Raw genomic sequence first — 17,476 nt, 5'->3', positions numbered from 1 at the left:
AATCCAGCTGCTGTCAGAATGCTGAATGGGGCATAAGCCTGGATGAGGCATGGGCCTTGTTCAGCAGCCTGACAGCAGGCGGCGCAGACTTTTCTGGCTCTTCCTGAACACACCTGTGGATTATACCAGGGACAATGACTTGGACTTTAGCCCCCCCTCGGACACACCTGTGGACTACACCAGGTACAAATGACTTTTTGTTGCACTCCCTCATGGAGCTACTTGCGGATTATACTAGGGTCAGTCCACTCTAGGTGGACACGCACTGACCTTTTGCACCTTAATCCCTTGTATAACGCACTGACTTTTTTTGGTCTTTTTTTATTGTGCTCCTTTTCCTCTAAGCACCTTAACGTCCATTGTCTATCATGCACAGTATAAGTATAACATGCACAGTATACAATACATTGCTGCTATGCTCAGGCACCTTAGTTTAGTTTTTTTAGTTTTTTTATTATCTCAGGTAATTTGTAAATATGTAGATAACTTGTCTGGCCTTCTGTTGCTCTCTTGTTTTGATCTCCTTCCCACCTGCCCCCCACCCTCTTCTTCTCCCCCCCCCCCCCTCTTCTTTCTATGGAAACTAACGTTGCGATGGGAACGATGTACAAAAAAGAATTTCACCCACTTTTTTACCTTGTAAACCTGTGATGTGACAATAAAACTGATTCTGATTCTGATTCTGATTCTGATTCTGAAAAGTAAAAGTGCTAAAATGTGTGAAAATAGCAGATCGGCTATTTTCAAATAGCCTATGTATAAAATAGGGGTAAAGTGGTTAATGTGTGTTTTATAATATGATATATTAATTTATATCCGCAAAGTAACTATTAACTAAAGTTTTCAAATAATTATGGTGGAGTAAAAAGTACAATATTTGCCTCTGAGATGTAGTGGAGTACAAGTAAAAGTATTGATGAAAAAGTTGGAGAACTACTGAGTTAGATAACAGGTTTCATATGTTGTTTCATACACAGTGCCATACTAAAGTACTTCTCACATATGTGCGTGTCAAACTGCTGCATGGCACCAGAAAAGGGAACTAGCGGGTTTGCACGTCCCACCCCCACCCACAGAGCTCACACGTAGATACTGTATTTGGCAAGAAGTGTGAACTTATAGCTTTAGCCCTCCCTGCATGAGAGAGCTGGACTCACTTTGGACACAACAAACCAACCGTAACCCATTTACAAATAAGGCCCATTTTAAAAACGCCTTCTAAATCCTAAATTAAGTTCTGTGGGGAAAAAATGGAATGGGGGCTGAGTAAAGGGGGGTGGAGACCTCATATGTTCAAAACTGTTACTTTTCAGGATTCAAATTCAAAAGAATCAAAAGTAGCAGATCGACAAGCTCAAAACGAGCTTCGAAGAGTTCGAAGAGTTTCGAACTTGCCGATCTGCTACTTTTGATATGATTATCGGACTTACATTTACCCTTCAACTTATGGTTTATGTCCAAAATGACTGGATACACAGGATTTGTAGCAATTGTAGAAATAATGTATTAGATGTTCAATCATGTTCTAAACATGTGTATACTTTACATTAATTGAGACCATTTTCCAAATATATATTCTTTTACATTTTGGACCAAAATGGTCTGGAAGGTGTCTTCCATAGTGCCCACTTGTTGCCTTATAATCATCTCCTGCATGTCACCATGAAGCATCAGCATGTGCCTCTAATGTATTCTATAATTGTGTAAGATGGTGTCTATTTCTAGGCGTGTCTGTCTACACACCCAAGTGTATGTGTATGTGTGAACGGAGTGTGTGTGTGTGTGTGTGTGTGCGTGTGCGTGTGCGTGTGTGTGTGTGTGTGTGTGTGTGTGTGTGTGTGTGTGTGTGTGTGTGCGCAACACATCTATTTGTACTTCAGCTGCGCCTACACTACAGAAGATAAGGCCTGAAGTGCTAATTAGCATCTATGATTACAGCTCAACCCACACTTTGTCCTGCCATAAGATTCACACACACACACACACACACACACACACACACACACACACACACACACACACACACACACATACATACACAGACGCACAGACGCACGCACAAACGCGCACGCTCGCACACACACACACACACACGCACACACACGCACACACACACACGCACACACACACGCACACACACACACACACACACACACACACACACACACACACACACACGCGCACACACACACACACACACACACACACTGTGATTGGATTCTTTCTTCTCCTTTAGAACGTTTTTAGATATTTTAAACATTATAAGCCAAAAATGCCATGATCTGAAACCTCCCACATGAATCACATTTCAAAGTGCTGCCTTTTTTCCACCTACGCACAACTTTTCCAAAATCAGAAAAAAACGAGTCCATTTGTACCTCCAGGCTGGATTTCTTATTATCAAGTCTCTAAAGATTCTACAGCTGGTCCAGAACACTGCTGCATGATTGTGTTACTGATATTTCCCTCATATTATAGCTTCACTGCACCGGCTAGCCGTAAGATCTAGAATAAAATTTCACGAGTACAGACCACGCCTTCAAACCAAACATTGTTTAACGTTCTTTATTTAGAAAAGAAGGAGATGGACCTGTCAGGAAAGAAATTGGTTATGCATGGATTAGATGATGGAGGGAAGGAAGGGAAGGGAAGGAGGGTAGGGAGGAAGGGAGGCTTTAGGGGTGGGGATGTGGGAGTGGAGATGAAGGGGGCGATGATGTGTAGACAGGGAGGTGATGATGAAGGGGGTGAGGATGAGGGAGTGAAGACAAGGGGTACGAATTATCTAGTGAGGAGGGTAAGTGAAGGATGTAAGGTGTGAGGATGGTGAGAGGATGACTAGTGTGAGGTGAGCTGAAGGGAGTGAGAACAGAGGAAGGGGAGGTGGGGATGAAGGGGCATGCGTAGATAAGGGGGCGCAAATGAGTGTGTGGGACGAAGGGCGTCGTAGCCCTGGGGAGGGATGAAGGACGGGGCCCAGTGAGGGCGCGGCCCTGGGGGAGGGAAGGGCGAAGCCCTGGTGGGGGAGGGAAGGGCGAAGCCCTGGTGGGGGAGGAAGGGCGTAGCCCTGATGGGGGGAGGAAGGGCGCGCAAAGCCCTGAGGGGGGAGGCATAACCATGTGGCTCCAGGGGGGTGGAGACCTGAGTATTTGGCTTAGGGTCTGAGGAGATAGGCGTCCGTCTTGGCAGTAATCTGTGGACGCACCATCACTCGAGACCCCATCACTCGAGACCCCAAAAGAGAAAGCATAATCAGTCATTAATTAGAAGATTTACTGGACCATGGATATGTGGGCGTTCCTAAGGTCTTGGACATTGGTTCTAATGTAAGTGTGGTATGCTTGGGATGTCCAACGCCCTAGGAGTTGGACGGTGTGGTCGGTGATGCCTCTTCTGGATGCAGAAGAAGCAGCACCGATTCGGAACGAATGGCCGGAGAAATTACCTGCGGGTTATCCGGCCTTGGTCAGAACTTGCCGGAGGTGGTAGAGGAACCAGTGACGGGTTGCGACTGAACCGGTATCAGGGGTAAATAATGGGTCGGAAGGAGAGGCTTGAGAGGAGTGCCTGGTATGGAGGTGATGGACCAAGGGTTCGTAAGGGCTGAGGTAGGAGTTGAGTTTAAACAGGTAAATTGGCGTTGTTGTGCCGAATTGGTCTGTTTTGCTATGTTTTAGCAAGAATACTAGTGTGGAGGAATTTGGAATTGTCAGATCAGATAAACAGGGATGGTAGTGAGGAATGAATGTAGAATTGGAGGTAGTGAATTCTGAACATCTAAGAAACCCAAAGAAAGCTAGGAGAAACATTGCTTCCAGTGTGGAGTCTACGGATGGGTTAACATAGCCAGAGCGGAGTATGTTGATACATCCTGCGAGAACATCAGAGGTAATAGGTTGGCGGCGTAGAGGATTAAGTGGCTCGTTCCTTCTCAGGCTCTTAAGGAGCAGGGTGACATGGGAGTGCTGGGCGAAGGGGTGAGGTGCTCCTGTTAGGAGCTTAGTAATCAAATTAATACCTGATAGGTAGACGCGGATGGTTGATGGATGCATGGCCCGAGATGAATGGCTGTAGCTGATGTAGGAGGTGAGTGTAATGAGGTCCAGAGACGGAAATGGCAGGCTGTAGGTAGAGTGAAAGGACTGGAAATTGTTCCATGCTGTCCAGTAGGAGGAGAGTGTGGATGGAGCTATACCTTGCAGGATGTGGTTTCGGGAGATGGATACCAGGTTATGGAGAGAATGATTTATGGGAAGGTCATCTCGGAATATGGAGGAACTGGAGTCGGGTGGAGGTCTGTGGATGGTGCCAAGGATCTGAATCTCTGGAAGGAGAAACGTGAGAGGGAATCAGCTACCGTGTTGTGGTAACCTGGGACATGGGCTGCTCGGATTATGAAGTTGTTGGTGACTGAGAGCCATGTTAGACGCCTGAGTAGAGCCATGATGGGTGGTGATGCTGACCGACCTTTATTGATAATGTGGACTGTGGACTAGTTATCGGAGTGGATGAGAACTGAGCGGCTGGTCCATTCGTGGCCCCAAAGAGAGGCCGCGACAATGATTGGGTATAATTCAAACAAAGCTGAAGAGTGGGTGGTGTCGAACGGGGGGGAAACAAGATCTAAGGGCCAACTATCTGCGAACCATCTCCCTCTGTAGTAACCCCCAAAACCTACAGAGGGCGCTGCATCAGTGTATAATTGCAAGTCCTCTGGTGAGGAGTGAAAATCGTTATAGAAGAAAGAAATGCCATTCCAGTTAGATAACAGGAGGTGCCAGAGCCTAAGCTCTGTGCGGCATTCTGAGTCTAACATGATATGATGGTGGAGGGATGGCACGGATGCAGCGAGGTGGAGGAGGTGGGAAATAAATGAACGGCCTTGTGGGATGATTCTAGTGGCGAAATTAAGGTGACCTAGTAACTGAAGTAGTTGCTGCTTGGTGCAAGATGTGATTTGTAGAAAGTTGGAAATTAGTAGTGTAATACGGTCTAGTTTCTCTGTGGGGAGTGAGGCTTGAAATGAGATGGAGTCCAAATTGATTCCTAAGAATTAAATTTTGTTAAATGGACCTACTGTTTTTTCTCGGCCAGGGGAACTCTGAGTGCCGCAAAAGCGGTCTTGAGGCACGTAATACTGCGTGCGGGGGGGGGGCTGATGGGGGGTCAACGGTGAGGAAGTCACCCAGGAGATGAACTAGGTGCGGGATGCGGTAATTGTTGCTTAAGATCCAGCAGAGGAGTTCTGAGAGGTTGTCAAAAAGTTTTGGGCTACTTTTGCAGCCAAATGTTAATCTTACTGCGAAATAATATTTGGACTGCCAGCAGACACCGAAAAGGTGCCATGAGTCTGGGTGGAGTGGGAGGACTTTGAAGGCAGACGTGATGTCAGCTTTTGATAGCCAGGCACCACGTCCAGCGAGACGGATCAGAGCAATGGCATGATCTACGGTTGAATAGTGAAGTGTGAAATCTGGACTGGGGATGAGGCTATTTATACTGGGGATAGATGAACCGTGTGGGGAAGATAGATCGATGATTAATCTTTTCTTCCCTGAGTACTTCCTAGTGGCCACTCCTATTGGGCTGATGCGGTAAATGGGGAATGGGGGGGAATCGAACGGACCGATCATGAAACCCTGCTTGACTTCTTTCTCAAGTAGGGTGGTGACGATTTCGGGTTCTGTTAGTGCGGACTGGAGGTTATTGCAAGAGTGGGACTGATCGGGAAGTGTGATGAGGCCGGGTGAAAAACCATGATTGAGACCGTCTATTAAAAAATGGACGAATGTGGGATCTGGGTGGAATGCGAGCTCCTTGGCCAGGGTGGGGATGTTAATGGGGGTGGCCAGATGGTGTGACAGTCAACTTTTGGAAGGTCTGGTTGGGTTGTGGGGGCATGTGTGGCGGGCATGGGCTCCTCCGCAGTAGGTGCATACGTGCAGGAGCTTACAGAATGATGAGTCGCATCCTGCATCATTGAAGTTATTGCATAGCATGCGGGAACCTACAAACATTATCTTCCTGCCACGCTTGTCCGTGGCTTGAGAGGAGGCTGGTTGGGCGATGGGCGGCCGCGTTTAGATCGCTTGTCCTGGCCTGGCTGGTACTGGTGTGTTCCTATTCCCATGAGGGCGGGGACTGATGGAGGGATGGAGGATGGGGTGGGGCGATTGTAATGGGGAACTGGAGCTGCTGGAGGTTGAGCTACGGGTGCAGGCTGGTGTGTGGTGAGCACGCACTCGTGGTGGGGTGGGAGGGGCAGCCGCAGATGTTGCAAGCTATGGCGGCGCTGCCTGTAAACAGCCGGCTGTATAGTTCTACGTCCAGCGCTCCCCAGTAGGTATCGAGGTTCCATTGTTGGATACGGGCAGCCGCCCTTGCTGCGAACTGCCGGTGATATTCATAGAATAGGGTGCCACCAAACCGCACTGCCATGTCCATAATTATAGATAGGTAGTCATCTAGCTCTTGCCTTCTGTGGGGGAATAGTGAGCAGATGACATTCCTAAAAATTGAGAAAGCTAAGGTGAATTCGGTGGCAGTGAGGGTGTTTTGGGGTGAGGAAGTGGATGAAAGGTCTCGGAGGGTGATCGAGATGCCTCCGCAGTCAACTGTCCGGGGTTGAAAGGTGTGGGTGGATGGTTTTAGTATTGCTGAGAGGTCGATGTCCATACCCTGGATGATTTGTTGACGGAAGTGGTTGGATACAGGTTGTGGGTTGAGGGCCAGCGCGTTCGGTGGCACCTGGGCTGCGACTGCGGAGGAGAGAGAAAAGGGGGGGGTTGGAAACACAAGAGCGGGGGTGGGAGGGAAAGAAGAGAGGTATGTTGCTCTGGATGCCCATGGCTGTTTGGGGGGGCACCTGAGTGGGGGGTGAAGGTGCTAGCCGGTGTTGGGCTGGCTAGCGGCCTCGGGGACGGAAACAGAAAAAGAGACAGAGGTGTGGGGGAAGTTGGATGATTGTGCAGGGGGATGGGATGACAGTGAAGCCTGCATTGACGGGGATGAAAACCTTTGCCGGGGGTTTTGGTAAGAGGGGGAAGGGATGGGGGTAAAAGGTATTAAAGGTAGGGAAGGAGGGGGGGAGGGGAGCAGGCACAGGGGGTGGAGGGAAATGCATGGGGGTAGTGGGAACAAGCCTGGTCTGCTCTGCTTGAGTTGGGGGTCCGAGGCGGCTCAGCAGAGTGCGATCTGTAGGTGGAGATAAATTCGATTGGCGAATATCTTTTGTAATTATAGACAATGCTGGTGGATGGTTTGCATTATTAGAGGACAAAACAGGCTCACCTGATAAACGTGTGTTTTGGGCGGGCGTTGTAGTGTCCGCTCTGCTGCCGTCGTATCTGCTGCTAGAAGGACCCCGTGCCGGCTGTGTGACGTCATGATAGCGCGCCTGTGAAAGACCTGCTGGAGAAGAGGAAACTCTCGCTGCTGTGGTGTAGAGTTTGAAGAGTTGTCCTTTGTTTGTGGTGCTGGAAAATGCAACGCTCTTCTCTCTTAACGCTCTTTTCAGTGATGCCACGGTCCATTCGCAGATGGGCGGGATTACCATCCTGGACGGGGCCGGGGGAGGAGGCGCTCTTAGTGACGCCAGCCGTGGAGGAGGAGGGGGAGGAGGAGGGGGGAGGGGAGAGTGCTGAGCGATGGTATGGTCAACACGATGTCAGCCTGGAGACCTCCCCCGACGAGACCGGGCTGGGGAGGGAGAAGCGACCTGGCGTCGGGGGGTGGAATGGTGGCGTGGAGGAGGAAGACGATGAGGAGGAAGATCACGACCCGACCCGTGCTGGGCGACCAGGTTCTCCCCCTGACGTCGGGGGGTGGAATGGTGGCGTTGGTGTGGAGGAGGAGGAGGAGGAAGATGGTGGGGTGGAACGGGAAGAGCACGGCCCGACCGGGACCGCTGGCTGGTCCGGGAGCTCTGGCTGTGGACAGGAGAGGCGGAGGGTTGCCTAGGTGTGTACCTTGGACCGCGGTGAAATTCCACCGGTGTTTCGCTGACATCTGTTGCCCGATGCCTCTCGCCTACCGACCTTAACCTGCGAGAAAGCGGTGTGTCGGACACGGCGGCGGAAGGGTTGGAAGAGAAGTCCTCCTCATCGGAGGCTTGGAGGGTAATAGTATAATCCATTGAGGTAAGTTATAACAATAAGTTTACTTTGCGTTTGCGATGTGCTGCGTTACGAAGAACAATGCACGAATGGCAGGCGGACCTGGCAGGTTTAAATACTCTCACTTATTGGTAGAAGGGGTGGAGTTCAGGGTGGAGAGCGATTAGTTACCATGGCATCGGTGCCACTGTGAGTGGCAAAGGTGGAGCTATGATCGGTTACCATGGCGGATAAGTCGAGGGAGGAGTTGACTCGGTTACCATGGTGATCGATCAAGCTTGTAACCTAGAGAGTGAGCTAGGAATGGAAATAGATCATGGGAGTAGAGTGAGGGGCAAGGTTAGTAACAATCTCATTGTTTGAAGACGTAGTCTTCCTCCTGAACATACATTGTACCAACTCCATTTAAAACTCCTCTTTGGCATTAGAGATTGAGCAATAAGCATGTTTTTTTTTCATAAGCAGGATTGGAGGGTTTTCATTTCATTGTATTATTTAAATTGTGTTATATACATATATACATCATGGGTTTTCCTTTCCTTTAATGTCTATGCGAACCAAGGGGTCTGGTGAAGGGGTTAAGAAGCAGCCTGGGTTGTTTTGCAACCACAGGGCCGCCAGATCAGAGGAAGAGCCTGTTACTATTGCTAGCAGGCAAAACTATACAGTACATGAGTACATTAATGACCACTGACGGACAATCTGAAAAGATACACTTCTGTATGCCACTGTGGGATTTTGTATGAACTGTTTGCCTATCTATACTCAGTGATGTGATGTAATTTCTCTTCTTCTGGGGGGTCCGTGGAACAACATATTTTGAGATGGGGGTCCGCGGCCAAATACATATCATTTTGGGGGTCCTTGATGTGAAAAGGTTTGAGAACTACAGTATACTGACATAGAAACATAGTGGTTTTCAGAAAACTGTTAGGATTTAGAAGACATTCGTAGAATCGGGCTCAGGTCTTAATGGGTTAATGTATAAGATTGATTGATCTTGTGTCAATATAAACATCATTATTGACAGTGGGTTGACCTTTAACGACAACACACTGGCTATCTACGCAAAGTGCCAGCAGCGGACCTACTGAGACGCATGGATGTTGCCCCTCCCATCCTTTGCAGCTTTTACATCTGCCATATAGAAACCTTCTCTTTCCTGGCTTGGTACGGGGGGCTCTCACAGACCCCAAGGGTAACCACCTTGGGGTCTAAGCTCTGTGGGGTGCAGTGCTCTGCCCTTCAGCATCTCTATGACCAGAGGACAGCGAAGAAAGCAGGAAAGATCGCAAGAGACCCAACTCATAACCTCAGCACCTGCTTCCAGGCCCTGCCCTCGGGTAGGAGATATGGTGCCTCTCTAAGAAAGCAAAGGGCAGTGCCATCCACCTCACCTGGTCGATCTGGACTTGCTTGCTAATGACCCCCCCCCCCCATGAATTTGTGCACGCACGCACGCACGCACGCGCGCGCACGCACACACACACACACACACACACACACACACACACACACACACACACACACACACACACACACACACACACACACACACACACACACACACACACACACACAGGCAGGAGCCTGGATGAGCTGGACTCGGTGTGCTAATAGCTTCCATGAACATGCATACATGCACACACACATGAAATCATACACAAACACATTCTGGCTGTTCCACAAGTGTGCTTTATTTTAAAGACCCTTTTGAATTTAGAATTGTACCTTTTATAGAATTGAAGTACATTTATGGGTGTTTCAACTGTGGTGTATATTTATGTATTGTCTTGTCTTGAATGTATGCATTGACCCGAGCAAAACGATTTTCCCTTGTGGATAATAAAGACATCTAATCTAATTTAACCCTTTAAGACCTGGAACGCATCTGTGTCACTTTAGATTTCTTTGGCTATTCAAAAATAGCAGATATACAAGCTCATAGCGCAGCACTGAGTGCCACGCTATGAGCTTGTAGATCTGCTATTTTTGAAACTTGTAACAGACACACACACACACAGCCACTATACTGTCATCCCATTAGACTTCTGCGATGGAAGGATACATTGCATACGCTAAGCTGCAAAATCTGGCGTGTGTCAAAGAACCTCTGGCTCTGATAATTTACCCCTGATAATGACTTGTTAATAAATAATAATAATAATAGCCTGAATTTATATAGCACCTTTCATAAACCCAAGGACGCTTTACATCACAAACAATGAACAACCAACAAACAAACAATCAAACAAAAGAACAAACAATTATGCCATAAGCCTGAGAAAATAGCTGTTTTTTCAAGGCAGCCTTATATTAAAAGAGTCCAGTGTTGGTGCATGGCAAGTCTCTATTGGGAGAGAGCTCCACAGGGTGGGGGCTGCCACACTGAAGGCTCTGTCCCCCAAGGTTCGTTTGTTTTGGGGACAGAGAGGAGGTCCAAGTCTGTGGACCACAGGTTCCGTGACAGAGTCGGTTAATGGAGGAGGCCTGAGAGGTACTGTGGAGCTACAGGGCATTTTGACATTTGTAGGTGAGAAGGAGGAGTTTGTAATGGATGCGGAATATCTAGTCCTCGGATAAAATGCAACTCCATTTTTCATTATGCAATTTTCTGGTCCTCGAACTCACTAAGAGCATCGTCTATGTTTGGCTGAGCCATCAGGCACATGATTGCCTTCATAGGAGAAAGTGCCCTTTTTTATGGCTACAAAATGTCTCTCTTTTATATATCTTTGGCGGCACCGCAGTTGCTCTCTGCAGGTGTGAGCTTGATTTTGAGTGCAAATATGAGGTGTTCTGGACACAAGTCAAATGATTGCGCTTCCCCTTTCCAGCTCTCTCTCCAGTGTGATTTGGCTTGACCTTTGTCCAAAACAGCCATTCAACACAAAGGCTAGGCTAGGTTGTCTTGTTTTTCCCTCCTGATATGCAGTGCTGTAAAGTAACTAAGTACATTTACTGAAGTACTATACTTAAGTACAATTTTGAGGTACTTTTACTTTACTGGAGTATTTTAAATTTTCAATACTTCTACTTCTACTCCATTACATCTCAGAGGCAAATATTGTACTTTTACTCGACTACAATTATTTGAAAACTTTTACTAGTTACTTTGCAGATATCAATTATTATTTTACGAAACACACATTAACCACTTTTGCCCTATTTTATACCTACTGTAGGCTATTTGAAAATAGCCGATCTACAAGCTCACAACGCGTCGCGATGCGACGCGTTGTGAGCTTGTAGATCTGCTATTTTCAAACATTTTAGTACTTTTACTTTTGGTACTTCAAGTACATTTTGATGCCAATACTTTTGTACTTTTACTCAAGTAACATTTTGAACACAGGCTTTTCAATATTTTTACACAGTAGTATTGCTACTTTTACTCAAGTAAAATAGCTGAGGTACTTTTTCCACCACTGCTGATAAGTCTGGTTTTAAGGTAACTGGCGTGCTCAACTCAAAAGCCTTGTCATCAGCAAATCATCTCAAATAATTAACACTTTTAACGGACAGCAGCGGAAGGAAACTGCCTTAGATGTCTATCTTATGCACGTCACACCACAAAAGTGTGAACTTGCTAGGTTCTGTTGATAAGCTTTTTAACAGTTTAATCTTCCTCATTTGTGACTTCTGTTTTCCAACCAGTCGTACAGCGAGTGCAGTTTGTATAGATGGACTACAGTAGGATGACCGAGGACGTGTACGCCAAGCCAGACCTGACCAAAAAGGTCAGATATGGCCGAGGTCAGGGGAAGGTGGAGGTGGAGGTGGAGATGGAGAAGAGAGGAGAGGAGGAAGACAGAGGAGAGAGGGAGGAGAGGATGGTAGACATCTACGTCTCTGCAGACGCCCCTGACCCGGGGCCCCAGCGGGAGGCTGTACAGCAGCACACAGCACAAGGGCAGAATGGAGGTAAAAGTGATGTAAAGTACATGTACTCAAGTACTGTACTTATTTTGAGATTTCTTTTACTTTACTGGAGTATTTGCAATTTTCAGTACCTTTACTTCTACTTCACTACATCTCAGAGGCAAATATTGTACTTTTACTCCACTACAATTATTTGAACACTTAAGTTACTAGTTACTTTGTAGATTTTGATTATTATTACAAAACATACATTAAGAGCTTGTAGATCTGCTATTTCCAAATGGAATTTTACACATTTTATACATTTGAAAACCTTTGAAATGGGACATTCTGCATAATGAGTACTTTGTACTCATTAGAGTACAATTTGCTTTGGTTAAAATAAGTGTTAAATAGCTCTATATTCTGATAGTACTCATTGCTATAGAGTGTTTGTTCAGTAACAGGAGTCTCCTTGTCTCTCCACCTCTTTATTAAACAGAAAATGCATTTTCGTTTCAGTTTCATTTCCAATTTTATCCAACCAGGACAGAGAACTCAATCAGGATACAGATTAAACAAGTGAAATTGGAAGTGATGACACTAAGAAATGAGCAGACAAAATTGGAACTGGAACACTATACAAATTAAGCTTAAAATGGGTACTTTCTCCTGATTGGCTGAGATTTTGACACCTACCGGAAAATGTATTTTCTGTTTATTAAAGAGCTGGAGAGACAGGGAGACATCTGTTACTGAAAAAACACTCTATAGCAATATCAGAATATAGTGTTTTAACCTTTTAACAAAATGCTTTTTGTTTTAACCAAAAAATATCACTTACCCTACCTTTAAGTACATTTTGAGTTCCAGACTTTTACTTGTAACAGAGCATTTCTACATTGCAGTATTGATACTTTTACTTAAATAAAATAAAAAATAGTACTTTTACCACCACTGCTTCTGCTACAGCTAAGGTTTCTTCATGAATTCCGCACTGAAGGAACAGTGGACTTATTTTACTGAAGGAATGCATCGTTCTGAATGACCAACCAAGCAGAGAGAGTTCAACAACTGTTCACATGAACATTGTTGCTTTATTGGTCGTTTTTAAAGGGACATTTGCATTTATTCACATACAATAGGATTTGCCACAATTTCCATGTGCACTGAATTGTGTAACCTACAAAAAAAGAAGCAATACCTTGAAGATTTTAAGCATCGTGTATATCATGATTGAAAATAAGTATTGTATAGTTGTCTTGAGGTAATGATGAATTGTGAAGGGGTAATGAATGTCTTGAACTGCTCTATATGTAAATTGTCATGAGATAACCTTTGTTCTGACTCAGCGATATAAATCAAATTGACTTGACTTGAATTCACCTCAAATATGATGTATTTCTGACAAAAGGCAAGCCAAATCGCAGAGATGGAAAGACAAAGCACTATCAATTGACTTTTGAGGCTCTGCCCCTGTCATCTTTAGCAAGCTAACACCCACAAACTGAAACTACTCTTTTTGTAAATTGCTGTTACGTTGATATCATTTTTTCAGTTGAGAACATCAGTTACTTGTTATCTGTAATAAAGCGTAAACAACTTATTAAAATATTTCACTTATTTTAAATGTCTTATTTTGGAAAACTCTTGAAACCCTCTCAAGTACCCTCATAGGTTTGTGTTTCTTGTGATTTTCAGTCTCTGGTGGGTCAAAGAAGGATCGTTCCAAAGAAGCTGCCGGGTGCCTGGGCCTGCTGTGTCTGATCATATTGGCTATCATCATTGGCCTGATCATACACCGTGAGTGTCATTCTATAAACAATATCTTATCTTTACATGTTATATTTGTTTCCAAAACTAGTGTTGATGGCTGTTGCTCAAAATACTTTGGGCCTTATTGTGGGGCAGTGACGTGACGCAACGGACGGGTGCATTGAAACTTTCTGTAGGTGAAGTGCCATGCATGGAGAATATTGAAGGCATACTATCTATATCAGTTACTCCTTTATAAAATGATTTCTGATCAGTCAACTAGATAGATTATTATACTGGCCTACTACTTCGATGCACATCACTTCTCAAGTTTAAAACAGGGAGCAGACCAGACAGATGTATGGAGGCTTTTGCCTTTCAGAATCCATTTTACTCAAAAAGCATACTGAGAGCGTAGTCAGCGTACCAACCCCATTTTATAGACATGTGTTATGACAGGTACGCATGGACACAAAAATTTCTGCTGTGCTGTATGGACCTCTAAGGCAGGTGTCTGGAGGTGGGTCCATATGTCCATGTGGACCCTGCCCATCGTGCTAAGAGGTCATTTTGGATTGTGGATGTCTTTCCATGTTTATTGGTGAATATGAAATGGGCTTTACCGTGGGAATCATTTCTCATATACGACCAGTGCCAGATGTATTACCTGTATGTACTCTTTTCCCAAGATATTTTGACATAATCTGCTATTGAGGACTCTATTTGCTTGATTCTGCACCTCCCACACAAGGGCATTAGTTTGATTGTGGGAGAGATGTACATATCTGAGGCTATTTGTCTAAGACACTGTGTGACATGCATTGCACAGTGCAGTGCTCTTTAACACACCATGCCGTTGACTGCGCTTCACGTCGGTTCGCATTTCCCCAAAATAGGCCCCCCTTGGTCTCAGAACAAAGTTGCATGTAAAACTCCTCATCAATTTGTTGATTGTCAAATGTTTTTAATTAATTAAAGAGAAAATCAACAACAAAAACAAATTGGCCAAAGACGTAGAGAAGACCAGATGTGAGAGCATGACTGCAGAGCGAGATGATCTGAAGAGGATTCTTTCTGGTCAGTGAGACATCACTGTTTATTACAGCATATATATATAATATTGTTCACCATTTGTCATGAATCTGAGCAGTTTCTAATTGTATTCTCTTGTTATTAGCAATATGTGGATTGCAGAAATCTGCTGAGGAGACACCCAGTGAGAAGAGCAGACAATACTGTAAAGACAAACAATCTGACCTGATGGTCATACAAGGCAAAGAACAGGTACAGTATGTGTGTGTGTGTGTGTGTGTGTGTGTGTGTGTGTGTGTGTGTGTGTGTGTGTGTGTGTGTGTGTGTGTGTGTGTGTGTGTGTGTGTGTGTGTGTGTGTGTGTGTGTGTGTGTGTGTGAGTGAGTGCAAGCTTTTACAGTACAATTCTCCGCATAATATGTTGTACAGTTTGTACTGCAGTGCAGTAATCAGTAGTTTTTTTCTGTCCAGGACTTTATTGACTGGTTAAACCGTACACTGAGTGACTGACAAACACTGTAACGATGAATATGGAACACCACAGACCCCAACAACGTAAGACTTCTTTTTATTTCCCCTTCATTCTTCTCTTGTTCACCCCAACAAACATATTTTAAGTACATTATCTCTCTGCTACATTTTTCTAAATGTGCTATAATCAAATCTAAATCAACCACCCTGTCAATAAGACAATTACACCTGTTGTCTAATTCATTATCCAGTTAATTAGAATATCATGTGAGGTCATGATAAAAAAAAGAATAAAGATTTAGAACAAAAGATCATTGTATATGTATTGTAATTAATTCAGTGTTTATATTTTTCCAGGGATGAGGACGATGATGAGAATGAAATAAAGGGGAAGAATCAACCCAAATAGTGGATCGAATGTCAGATGGTGTTCTGAAACTAACCACTGTGTCTGTGGAAGTTATTGTGTTGGTACAGCTACAGTACATCAGTGGCTCTCAACCTTTTTAGGCCGCGGCCCCCCAAATTAATCATAATTGAACTGGGGACCCCACATCCTGACAAGCACTTGGAATTGTAGGAGTTGAGGCATTACATTTAGTTTGACTCGGTTCCACAGGTAAATGTTGTGAAAATAGCTGATCTACAAGCTCACAACACGAGGCGTTGTGAGCTTGTAGATTGGTTATTTTCAAAATGTTTGCCTCTTTCTCATATTCTTTGACAATTTGGCCAATATTTGATCAGTCTTTATAGTATATTTTGTTGAGTACTTTTGATGCAGTAATGGCCTTTTTTATTTTCTTTCTTTTGTATCTTTTGAGGTATTAAAAAGGTCTTAAAAATCTTGTCACTTCACAGGTTGAGAACCACTGTGGTACATGATCAGTGTGCTTGCATGTGGTAGTTCATCCAGAGAAAACTGTTTCTGCAAATCGCAAAAGATGTTGTAACAGGGGGTATTTTAATGCCAAAACATTGTGTCTATGTGTCTAGATGTGGACCATGTTGACTTAATCATTATTAATTAATCAGTTAAAAGAAATGTTTCAATGTACCACTAAATCTGTCCATTCACTCGGCTAGCGCCTCGTTCAGGGATACCTGCTGATACTGTGCCAACGTTGAGATGCAACATACTGTATCAGTTGTTTGCAGAAATGCATGGAAGGTAACGTTCTTCTGGCGATTGGGCTGGGTAGTTTTTTTATGAATGCTAGTTTTGTGTGTTTGCTTTGGCTTGTCTGCTTTGTACGTTACGTTATGTTACGTTATTTACGTTTACGTTAAGTTACCTTACGTTGTGTTACAATGCATAATCTATATTTTATTCATGATGTTAAAGGGGAACCTAGAATGTGCAGAACAGGAATCTAGCCATCTGTTCGGGGGTATTTTAATGCCAAAACATTGTGTCTATGTGTCTAGATGTGGACCATGTTGACTTAATCATTATTAATTAATCAGTTAAAAGAAATGTTTCAATGTACCACTAAATCTGTCCATTCACTCGGCTAGCGCCTCGTTCAGGGATACCTGCTGATACTGTGCCAACGTTGAGATGCAACATACTGTATCAGTTGTTTGCAGAAATGCATGGAAGGTAACGTTTCTTCTGGCGATTGGGCTGGGTAGTTTTTTTATGAATGCTAGTTTTGTGTGTTTGCTTTGGCTTGTCTGCTTTGTACGTTACGTTATGTTACGTTATATACGTTTACTTTAAGTTACCTTACGTTGTGTTACAATGCATAATCTATATTTTATTCATGATGTTAAAGGGGAACCTAGAATGTGCAGAACAGGAATCTAGCCATCTGTTCCATTTTAATGATCAATAAAGTGTGTTGTTGCATTCTGTGTGTTGTACTCTGATCTGAACTGTTTGAGGAAAAAAAGCATATTGACCACAAATGACTGACCGTACTGCAAGTAACCAATAACATTTTGAAAAATAGATTTTTTTTCAAATCAATGGCCTGTTTTCAAAACCCTAGAGATGACATGCATGCAGACCGTTGGTTATTTCTGTAATTGTTTCCCAAATGTAAACTTGCACATGATACACATCTTAATATTGCTGTAGGCTACTGTCAGGAAAATTCATCGTATCAAGAGAATGGAGACGTTAATTCCCCTTTCAGTATGACCAATGGCCAATAAAAGGGAATAATGGTGGTGACAGTAGCGAGAGAAAGCAAAGCAAAACAAACATGAGAAAGACAACCTCTGATGGTTGAATTGAGT

The 17,476-nt window shown here is 44.4% G+C and overlaps 1 protein-coding gene across 2 annotated transcripts; it reads left to right on the top strand.

The window, feature by feature from the left end:
* The first annotated feature begins 11,810 nt into the window (after window positions 1-11,810).
* LOC308090401 (uncharacterized protein) lies at window positions 11,811-16,047 on the top strand. Of its 2 annotated transcripts, XR_013933616.1 has the most exons (7): window positions 11,811-12,038; window positions 13,677-13,778; window positions 14,709-14,807; window positions 14,908-15,014; window positions 15,233-15,316; window positions 15,590-15,857; window positions 15,906-16,047. XR_013933616.1 is itself a non-coding variant. In XM_080435559.1 (6 exons), the coding sequence occupies exons 1-5, from the start codon at window positions 11,813-11,815 to the stop codon at window positions 15,269-15,271; spliced, it is 573 nt and encodes a 190-aa protein (XP_080291685.1). In that variant the 5' UTR covers window positions 11,811-11,812; the 3' UTR covers window positions 15,272-15,316; window positions 15,590-16,047. The 2 variants fall into 2 exon arrangements, 1 of the variants encoding a protein (XP_080291685.1); XM_080435559.1 differs by having other exon boundaries at window positions 15,590-16,047.
* The last annotated feature ends 1,429 nt before the right edge of the window (window positions 16,048-17,476 follow it).

The sequence above is a fragment of the Gymnoscopelus braueri genome (assembly GCF_963280865.1).
Source record: "Gymnoscopelus braueri genome assembly, chromosome: 8".
Classification (NCBI taxonomy): Eukaryota; Metazoa; Chordata; class Actinopteri; order Myctophiformes; family Myctophidae; genus Gymnoscopelus; species Gymnoscopelus braueri.
The sequence above is the reverse complement of the archived record's forward strand: the minus strand, read 5'-3'. Positions and strand labels throughout refer to the sequence as shown.